The following is an 11,507-nucleotide window of genomic DNA, read 5'->3' as shown; positions in this document are numbered from 1 at the left end:
GAATGTTTTGTTAATCATGTATAAAAAATATATCACATGCTTTAATTGTAGCTTTCTTTTTTCTTTTTTTCTTTTTTTTTAAAGAAAATTGTTATCCTGTTCTTAATGCGTTTTTTGTGCCAGTGTTGTGTATTATAGCAATAGTGGGATATGTTAAAGCAATATCCTGAAATATCTGTTCATCATTTGTTTATAAAACATGTATACCCCTGAGGCACCACTAATAGGCTAAAAGTGTATATTGGTAACATCTGAAATGTTTAAGTTACTCATGTATTGGATTATACTTGATATTGTATTGAAATTGCAATAATAGCATTTGTTGTTGAACCATCACCATCATCACTGTTGTTGGGTCTCAGGTGTCAATTTTGATTGAGATTAGAAAACATGTTTATCCAATCATATTCATATTGGTCACAACTCTTTTCACCTAAACTTGTAGTCCCTTTACGCCTTTTAACAGACTGTACAATCAGTTGCAATAAAGTGGCGTGTCACAGTAAGTTTGTAGAACAATTTCTGCTTCAGATATGTGAAGATAGCAGTCATCCATAGTGTATGTCTTTTACACCCTGATACCTAACACAAACCCAATAATAATTTCACCATAATAAACACCAACAATATTATAATTTAAATAACTTTTATTAAAACACAATGACCAAATGTCTTTGGGATAAAAATGATAAATAACATTGACAAACACTTTCATCATGCATACTGTTATAAAATTGCATCACACGACACATTTACTGAAGAGATAGAATAGAATGGAATGACAGAGCATTTTACGTCAAGAGGTGGATAGATTGAATTTACATAGAGTAAAACACTTGTATATGGAGTATCACAAATTCGATTAAATCTGTACTTACAGTCCAAGGTACCTGGAGATGCTTGGGTCCAGGGTCCAGGGACACAGAAGAGGAGCTCATACTGTGTTCCAATGAAACTGCATAGGGAGGGAACAAACATTTGACAATCCTGTGACTGTATGATTGTGTCTCTGTCATCATAAAATAACTTCTAGACAAGAGTATAAATCTAGAAACTGTTTTATTTGGCCTGTTCATATAGTGACATCAGTGTGTTTGTACTGTTCATTTTTTGAGAGCAGCAACAAGATAGAGCAGTGGATTTAGCCTAAATATAGTCTTGCAACAACGTCCTATATCAATCAAATACTGTCTTCACCCATGGTACAGAACAGTGCTTGGGCCTTAATAATACATCTGATTTAATGACACACTGGGGTTAGCGTAGCTGTATGATCTTGAGCTATACTTGTATTTTTTATAGTGTTTGTATGTATGTATTTATAGAATTTGGCTAAAAACTGGATATTGTCAGACACTGTTGGGTAACCATATCAATTGACAAAATGTGGTGGTCAACCCCCACATATAGCTACAACTGCAAACAAATATTGGTCACAGTTTACAGTTGACCCTATACCTGTGTTGTAACTCTGTAATCACTATAGCAACAGAATTGTATTAACACGTTGTTACATTAGTAGCTGTTTTTTAATTGCATAGTAATGCAGGTGAGCAGTGGATTAATTTAAGTTTCTTAGCGATGTGAGCACCTTGTGTGCAATTCTACATTACCAACCGATCTTCTACAATCAGGAACACTTATTTGAAGGTAACATTTAACGTAATTTACATGTAATGTAATTGCCAATAAACGTGTAGTAACACAAATGTCTGTAGTAACAACATTGTATTAACATGCTGTTACAGGTGATATGCGGAGTTGAGTGAACTTGTTAAAACACAGTTGTTACTACAGAAATTAGTGTTACTACACATTTAGGGGCGATTATATGTCAAATGCTACTTTAAAAGTAAGTGTTCTTGATTGTAGAAGAAAACACTGTGGTTAGTAATGTAGGATTGCACACATGGTGCTCACATCCCCAAGAAACTAGAATAACTAGGCTAACTAAACTCACTAATATGACCTCATGATAGATAAGTGTGTCCCTTCACTGAGCACTTTTCACTAATGCATGTAGCTTACTGCTGTCATGTGGTGGGATTACAGGGGACTAAGAGCCTTGGAGTGAATATCTCCATCTTATGGTTGTAATCAACTATTTTCATTAAGGCCTCTGTTGTAGTGGTAGTAGAGGTTGTCTGCCAAGGAGTTCCACGGAGAACAAAAGAAGTGGCAGAGGCCAAATAGGTCATGTGCTACAGCCTAGATATTCTGGGCATGTTAGGGATCAATAAGAGCCTATTTCTTTTGACTTGCAGAGATTGTTGCAACCATCAGTTCAAGATTATTGTATAAAATGCTGGATAGTCCCTGTATATATATATATATATATATATATATATATATATATATATATATATGCCAATATAGCTAGTATGCAATGATCTAACCAAAACATGTATACTCCTTTCCCCTTCACAGGCAGAAAACCACTACGTGTGATTAGTAGATACATGCTATTCTTAGTGCACATGAAAACTGAGCATATGTACACATCATTTGTTTTCAATACATAGTGGCTTGCATTACTGAATGCATGTACTGTACTACAGCTATACTACTACATTTATCTGTACTACTATAGCTAAAGCTCCCTCTCAATCTTATCAATGCAAAACGAACTTTAAGGGCTTTGTCATCATTATTTATAAGCAATACAAACATCATTGGTTTATTGACAGATGTACTGTGTAGATACAAAGCTGGTTATAACTGGGAACAGCAATCTTATGTGAGGGCTCTAAGGCAGTGGTCATATTTGTTCTGTCAATGCATAACTTCAGGTATTTAGTAGGGATAAAAAATGTGTTTTACCCCAATGTGAATATCTATAATCAGCATAAATAGACATGATCCAAATAGTGATGCCAGACTACACTAAATGCAGGTAAAAGTGTGTTATTAGAGGAACATGCCAAAACATTGGTGCAGCATACATACCTCTGCTGCTCACAGGCTTACGTTAAAGAACTGGCACGCTGTGTTTTCACCCTCCTTACTCACCCACATCCTGTTCTTATGGTAGTGCAGTGGTACTAGTGCAGTGATACCAGCTGCAGTCTAGCAGGTTGAATGTGTCAGGTTATTGCAGATCTTCTGATCCTTTAGAAAGCATTGTTTCTCCAGTGGGATCTTTTTTCAGGACAAAAGGTGGGACTCGGGCTAAATTACTGTAGTTTGAGGGGTGCTAGGTGATTTGATAAACAGAAGTGATTCTTCGTGAAATAGGGATACTTTAAAACAAACAAGCATCTTGGTTGAACTGTCAGAATATAAAATACAAGATCCCCTCAACACGTGTGAACACGTTTCAAAGTGAAATGCTCATTCTGCTTTTTGTTTTTATTCCTTTGTTCACGTGAAATGTTAGGTAGATGATGTTGCAATGCTGCGGTTGTCAGGGAAACCTCAGTCGAACAAACACTCCCTTCCCTGATCTCCTCTGAAGAAAAGGTTCAACCAGAGGTCAATATACCAGAGCAAAACTCAACAATTGTGTTAACAATATTCCTAGCCATGTTAATGGCTGATCCTCTTCACTGCTTACATGGAGTGAAAAAAAAGTCAAATCAAATCATAGCCGGGAAATAAAAATAAGAGAAACAAATAATTGTTCCTTTTTAACTGGGTAACGTTGAGATCAGCTCAACGTTGACATCAAAATTAATCCCTCAGCAGTGCAACGTGAGTTAACCCACTTCAGAGTGTAATCAAGCACACTCCTGATGGAGAGGAGCATGTGTGGTAGCCGGTGGCAGGATCCCCCTGCTGCTTGTGTAGGGCAGCAGGGACACGGCACAGACAAACCTCAAAGGGAAGGATCCCCCTGCTTGTGTAGGGGAGCAGGGACATGGCACAGGCAGGATCCCCCTGCTTGTGTAGGGCAGCAGGGACACGGCACAGACAAACCTCAAAGGGAAGTGGAGTCTGTGACAACAGTGTCAAAGACAACAGTTAAGAAGGGGCATGGGCTACTGATTACTTCAGCCCTGTCCTCCCAAACTCCACCCATGTGTGTCCTGCAATTGCATGCACACAGGAAAGCAGGACACTGGCTGCAAACAGGGGCCAGCAGAGGCTCTTTGATCCTGCCTTACTGTGTTCACCTGGTGGCACAGTAGGACGTAGGGGGTGGGGGGTCACTGGGGAGCACGGGAATGTTATTCATCAAGAACAACTCACAAGCTCCTTAATGGCCTGTGAGGAACCACCGATGAGCGTCACCGAAAGCAGAGGTTTTTCCTTGGCTCTGACAATTGGCAAAGAGGTGTCTCCCTTCTCGTGCCCAGAAAACAACAATTCAAGTGACAACAATTCCTTCGAAATACAACAAAGCAGGGTCGAGCAGTTTTCTTCAATTCAATTCCACGTCATAAACAAGTTTCCCTCAAATGAAACAATTTATTGATATTCGGTCACATAAGTGCATAAATGCACTTAAGTCTATGTTAACAGCTTCGCATAGGCTGCATGTGGGTTTTCCTTTTCTTTTCTTCCCATTGAATCAGGTGTACAATAGCACAACGAAAGAGGTTATATTTTTCCATTTAAAACAAAACAGTCATCACAAACGCAGACTCACAACTTAAAAGCTGCCTTGTCAGTGAAAATGCACAAATACTACATTTCCTTATCTTCAGGGGTTCCTGTGACGTTTTGACCATGTACTTGCATATCCAGACATAGAAAGTCCACAGTTGAAATCACATGGAACTTCCTGAACACATCCATTTCTTTCCACAGGTATTCAAACGACAAATCAATGACGAATCACAAAAAACAAACCAAAATGCTGTGTTATTTGATAGTAAAACATCCATACGATGGCACCAATAACACTGCCATGTATGACTAATAATCTGTTTGCTGCTTATGCTTAGGGTCTATATTTTATGGGAATGCAGGCATTAAAATCAAATATCATATAGCCTAAGCCCGTCTAATGAAAAATAATACCACTAGATTTTCTCTATAAAAACAAAGGTTATTTTCCCCAAATGCTGAATACTGATGATAAAAAATAAATAATGATTTCACCATTTTCTACTTATGAGTATTAGTTTAAGTCTTTAAACATTCTCTTTGGACATTTCTGGTTTATCTGGTGATATAGCCTTCTGTGGAGGTGATTATAAGTAGCCTATTGATTGGTTTAAAGGCATAAAGATGTAATTGGACCAGCAAATGTCAACACAAAAAGTCCTAACAGTCTTTCTTTTCATCTCTAATGTACTTTGTCATAATCCATCTTGGCAAGGATAGGGTGATGCTAATGAAATTGTACACAATGACATTCCAGGAAAAACATTTAAGCATATGTCTTACAGTGCCAGTTTGTGTAGCATTGTGTTTTTAATGGCGCATCTAGATTAGCTGGGTAGAAATGTTCTATTCATATTGAACAACTGCATATACTGTAGCTAGTAACAACTAGTAACCATTAAAAACACATTTGGAACCGAAATGGACACAAACCCACGGAAGCATAAAGTTGTCTACTACACTAACTAAAAACCCCATTAATGAGTCAACTTCAAAATTCTCAGGTTATTTTGTAATGTTCATAAGACAACCATCCCTTATATTATCCCCACACAATAAATGTGTAGTTGTTACTAGCTATACATAATACACATGAACCAAAACCAGCTATACAGGTTTGGGGAAATTCACCCTTTTGGTCTGCTTGACCAGGCTAAGGGGTATACCAGTTTCCCTAGTTTAGATCATTTTGATGTTCTACAAGTGTCTGGGAATCAAGGTATAGTAGAGGACTATGTGGCCATAACGGTTTATCCCACCCAATATGAAATTGAAACACGCCTGTAACTGTGTGTCTATAACCTAATATTTATGCAAGAAATCCAGATTGTGTTATCTACACCTCTGTTCAAACCAAAGTGAAATAGGCCACATTTTAATAATTCAAATGTTGACCATCATAACAGAACTTGACAATAGAGAACTGTCAGCCAAATGCTTTATAAATCAGTTCTTCAAACAACGGCCTTGGGGAGAGGATAGTGCCTGTATCAATACCTTTAGATGACTCAACTGATTGTATTATGCATACAATGATTCAAGACAAAACAGTAATAATATACAGTGAATACTTTGCAGTAGAGTTGTAGCTACCACAGTGGTTCAAGATGTTTTCATAAATTAAAACAAAAACAGTGCCGTTTTACCTTATTTTAAGTAACACAATTTAAATGTTCACAATTTATTCCTAGAATGTACTATATTATATACTCCAATACGAAACTCAAATCCATACGGTTTACATATTTAAATCCTAAAAATAATGTATGCCTCTGCATACATTTCCATAAAACAGGCATCCCAAATTACACATTCTTTAACTTTGTAAGAGGGGATTGTATTTCTTTTGGTGGAAGAAATGGTGACACACATGCAGACAGACTACTGTATCCTACTACTGCGTCCCATAAAGCAGAACACACAGCATGCAATAGTTACTGACACATTGCAGATTCTTTTTTCTTTTTTTTGCTTGTTCTGATTGTTAAGATGCTCCACGAACCACAATCATCAGCAGATAGTCCTCCTCAGTTTTAGCAAGAGCTTTAGCTGAGGAATCTATGAACTGCTGGGAGAAATCACAAGGAGGAAAAGCGTGGAGGACACCTGTGTTGTCCTTATCTCTGCTGCCTCCCACAGGTAAGCTGATGACTCCGGCTGCCTGCTTTTGCTTTAGGTAGGAGACCAGGTTGCGTAGCGGCCGCTGAGTTGAAGCCGCTGGGTCTGAGGACGACACCTCCTCTGTGCTCCCGGGGACTGCTAGGAGGACCGCGTAGCCGCCGGGGCCTGCCACTTTGATGCGCCGGGAAACCTCATCAAGTTTGGGCTGGTCCAGGCGGAGACGCTGGGTGATCTTCAGCTCGCCCACCTGTCTCCCTGTGGGGCCGTCGATGAGCAGATCACTAGCCACGGTCTGGTCACCCTCCAGAAGGTGCATGTTGGCGGGGAAGTTGCTGTTTTTTAGTAGCAGCATGCCCTGCCAAGCCAGGCTAAGCTTGCCACCATATTCCTGCTTGATTGACTGGCCACCTTCCTGCTTGATTGGCCGGCCACCTTCCTGCTTGATTGACTGGCCACCTTTAGAGTTCCATTGCTCAGAGCGCTCTCTTTTGGTAGGGCCTTTACCGCTGTCCCCTGCCTTGCGCTTACGCTCTCCTGCTGTCGAGACCCCGCTGCTTGAGGGTCCCCTCTCTAACAGGATTTGGCCTTTGAGTCTCCTCTCCCCTCCACCTCGCTCAAGGCTGCTGTGTCTTTCATGTGCAGGGGAGGGCCTGTCACTCCGCAGGGGACGTTCTGAGTCACTGAAGCGGCCACCGTCTCGGCTGTTTCCCCCAGGGCTGCCATCGGGGGAGAGGCAGCGCCGACGGCGGCCTGCCCGCTCAGTGCTGCTGTCCGGGGAGATCTCTAGATGTCTGCCGTCATCCATTAGACGGCGCTTGCGTGTTGGATCACGGACCTGCAGCTCCCGCTCCAGCGACCAGGGTTCCCTTGGCCGCCGCTCACGTTCCAGGTGCTCCAGTGGATCGAAGGCGGTGGCACGTACCCGCTCACGTATAGCAGGGTTGGGCCACTCTGCCCCAGCGAAGAGCTCTCTTTCTCTGAAGTGCAACGGCGGTGGAGTCCTTTCCCTGACTCTCAGTGGTTCAGGAGTGATGCGGTGAACAAAAGCCTCTGCCACCATGTCGAATGGCGGCAGTGGGAGGGGCTGCAGGAACTGCTGCTGTGGAAAGCGGTGCTCTGTATCAGCGAAGTCCACTCTGAGTCTTCTCTCTGGGCCCCCCAAGGGAAACCCACGCATGTGTGTGCACGCTGCCTGGGCGGCATCCAGGCTCTCGTACTGGATATAGGCCCAGGTGTCCCCCTTTCTGTAGTCAATAGTCCTTATTGTGCCAAAGCGGTCAAACTCCCTAGCCAATGCTGCTAGAGGGACCCAGGGGCCAAGTCCACCCACCCATAGGCGTGTGGTGGGAGTTGCCTTACCATAACCAATCTTTATGGGATTGCGGCCCACAATTTTGCCTGACATGCTGAGCTTGGCGCGATGGGCCATGTCAAGGTTCTCAAATTTAAGAAACCCATATGTGCTGGTCTGCCCCCGTGTGGGTCTCTTTATATCCACCTCTGTTATCACACCAAACCTGTCAAAAGCTCTCCTCAGGTCAGTCTCTGTAACAGTTATGTCCAAGTTGCCCAAAAACAATGTCCTGTTGGCTCTTTGGTCATCCTCTGGAGAGATAAAATCCTCTTCACGGAAGGCAGTTCGCTCTGCAATGAAAGCTGGACGTGCCCTGGCCTCAAAGAGTGCAAATTCCCTCTCCCTCTCTAGATCTCTGGGCAAAGAGGGAGGTGGGGGAGGAGGGAGTCGCCCAAGAGCCAGCTGCTGCAGCCTGTAGTCTCTATATCCAAGCCCAGATGGGGAGAGGGGTCTCTGCGTGTGCAAATGTCTGTGGCCCGGAGCTGCAGCATATGGGTCTCTTTCAACGGGAGAACGACTTCTCCTCCTATTAATGTACACTGCATCGATTTTCAGAGGACGGTCATAGAGCACTAACCTGCCTCGTGCATGTTTGGCAGCCCTGGCGTCCTCTGGCTTTCTGAAGTTAACAAACGCAATTCGTTCATCGTTGCTTCGGCTGATTTTCACACTCACGTCACCGAATTTTTTGAATTCGTGAAACAGTCCGTCTTCTATATCTTCGTCGCTCAACTGAGTGCCAAGCTCACTAATTTTCAGAGTTTTGTACTCACTTTCGTTATTGGGAGGCGGCTGAGCTCGCTGATCTCCCCGAGAATTAGTCCTCGGAGTGGCTAAATCCAGTGTCAGGTTGAGGTTGTGATTCTTGCCGATAGAGCTAGTAGCAACGTTTTGATAAGTATGGTTACTCCCTGCTCGACTGGATACTTGTCCTTCAAAATCCCGTTCTCTCTTTTCACCAAGCAGACTCCTTCTCGTAGACCCTCCGTCACTTTTAGCTGAGCTATTTCCATTATTACTCCCGCAGGACACCGAGATAGCTCCCATTTTCTTGCTGGCTGGGTGGCCTCCTCCCCTGTCTCGAATATCCTCCAAAGCCCGTGAGCGCTTTTTAATAGGTGACCTTTCTTTGCCTTTCATTTCAGTAGACCTAACCGAGCTCTTGCAGTGATTGAAAGTTTTAAATTGTGTTTTTTCTGTTATTTCTCGTGGTAACTTGTTTAAATGGCTAATTCTAATGACCGCTGACCCTGCGGCAAAACAACAACATCGGCCATTTTGTCAGTACTATTGTCAGAGCCCGCCTCCTCGAGCCCATTGGAGGAAAAAGTGGGTGGAAAACAACAGGGAATGTCAATCAACAATAATACTATTCACACAGATAGGGTCATATCTATGGATGTTTATCATTAAAGTGAAATAAAATAAGAACAGCACATTCTATGCACGTGCAAAGTGGCTGTCTATTAATTGTATCTCCTTCATGCTTTGTGACATTGCACTGTGATTGATTTGTAAAAACAGATTTGATCATTAAGGACCATTATGGATAATTATTTGATCCGATTTCATCAACTACGTTTGCATGCACACAATACTCGGATTATTTAGGTTAATATCTCTACAATATGTCACATTTAAATGAAGTGAGAAGTCAGACTAGGCAGAAACTGCAATTTTGCTGTCTTTCCACATGATGGCGGCATCATCAGTGACTTAAATCTGAAAAGAAAAAATCCTTTGGCCTGTTCTTTTATTTACAAACAAAATCTTATCAACTCTTTGTATTGTATTCTTATGTTGTAACACAAAACATTTGTAAAATGTGTAAGATGTAGTGATTTAGTTTTTAGTTTAATTTGTTCTTTTCTTATCTTCTTTCCTCTTTATCTTCTTCCCCTCTCCCATCTTATGAAAGCAACTTAATGCAACCTGACACACTGAGCTCCCTCCCTAACTTGATTCCTTTACTTAATGTTTACTGTTGCAGTAGACTACACTGTATGATGCCAATTATGGGCTTATTGGAACACAATTGTTAATACAATTTAATCTCAAGATGTATGGGCATCAGTTTACAATTTCAAAATAGCTGTATGCCTACTACAGCACTGATTTATACATATAATCTATTATACAGTCAAGATAAATCTCTGGTGTAGATCAAAGCTTTGTGCACTTGGAATCAGAGGACAGCTTTACCTATTTTAATGACACTATATATTTGTTGTAGTTAATGAGGTTATTATATGTAAGTACAGACTCCAGTGACAGCAGTCACCCAATGACCCTGACAGGGAAAGAGTAAACTGAGATGGATGAGGAATGGTTGCACACCTAAGCCGTTCATTTTTGATGAATGACTCCATTTCACTAATGACAAACAGCAATGCAGGTCTGCCTGATTTAGTGACTACACACCTTTTCCACATCCTACCGAACTGCAAACTATGTTCTTGTCGCTCCATTTTAGAGACTAGTCTACATGGAAATTGTTTTATTATTGTTGTTAATTTATTTTGTGCAATTCTGTCTTTAAAATCAATTACTGTAACCACTTGGAATTGCTTTATGAGTGATGTTCTTCCAATAAATGTTACATGTTAAAATATGTAATGTTCTTACAATAAATGCCTAAATGTTTCATTTAAGTGTCAATTTCACTTATCCCATGGTAAGAAATAGGTTTTGTCTGTTCTATAGTCACATGTGTTTTCATAACCTAAGAAAGACATGGCCACTATCCACAACTTCCTCATCTTTCTTCAAGCTGAGCATCTCCTTAGTTGCTTATCTCTTCTGAAGGGTACTCTTATCTCATCCACTTGATCTGGGATTTAATCAGTGAGCCTGTATAGCCAGAGTATGCTGTCTCCTAGGGCCTGGCTGGAATTCGAAGCTGTGGGTGTGGAAAGTGTTTCTGACGGGTTTGCCGCTTCTCTATTAGAACCACATGTTTTCTCATACAAAACACGGCACAGACCAGGGGGACTGGCAGCTAATCTGTCCCAGCACTGCTGTCATACTGGACCTACAAAAGGGAAGAGAATACAAAATATTTGCCAGAAGGAATTTACCCTTTTAGGGAATTATTGCAGCTTTGAAGGATCCCTCCTTGACTGTAAATATTTTTCTTTTCTTTTCTTTTTTTACCTACAGAAGATGCATATCAATAATCACCCAGATAGTATTGTAAGGACATCTGACATGGAGTGAGCACATTCATTTCAACCAGATAGGTTGTTGCCAAGGCCCATGCACACTACACATCAGATATGTACTAACTACTGTAAAATGAACTGCAAGAAGCAGCAAAGTGAAGTGCACAAAGAAAAAAACTAAATAAGCAATTGAGCACATTAACAATTACAGTTTTTGCATTTTCCTGCAATCCTGCAATAAAACAACACAGATTGTTGTATACAAAATGAGCCTACATATTTTTCCTTCATTATAGGCATTGACCCATGAATTAACCCTCATC

General features: G+C 41.2%; 1 protein-coding gene across 1 annotated transcript; it reads right to left on the bottom strand.

Annotated features, from left to right (window-relative positions):
• Positions 1-6,188: 6,188 nt before the first annotated feature.
• rbm15 (RNA binding motif protein 15) lies at positions 6,189-9,291 on the bottom strand. Its single transcript, XM_080533258.1, has one exon. The coding sequence runs from the start codon at positions 9,161-9,163 to the stop codon at positions 6,533-6,535; it is 2,631 nt and encodes an 876-aa protein (XP_080389384.1). The 5' UTR covers positions 9,164-9,291; the 3' UTR covers positions 6,189-6,532.
• Between the last annotated feature and the right edge of the window lie 2,216 nt (positions 9,292-11,507).

This window comes from Nansenia antarctica (genome assembly GCF_963989245.1).
Source record: "Nansenia antarctica genome assembly, chromosome: 6".
Lineage (NCBI taxonomy): Eukaryota > Metazoa > Chordata > Actinopteri > Argentiniformes > Microstomatidae > Nansenia > Nansenia antarctica.
Note: the sequence above shows the minus strand (reverse complement) of the source record. Positions and strands in the feature narration are given on the sequence as shown.

Bases quoted from the DNA above. Each gene is read 5' to 3' on its own strand.
- rbm15 (XM_080533258.1), bottom strand. From the start codon at position 9,163: ATGAAAGGCAAAGAAAGGTCACCTATTAAAAAGCGCTCACGGGCTTTG.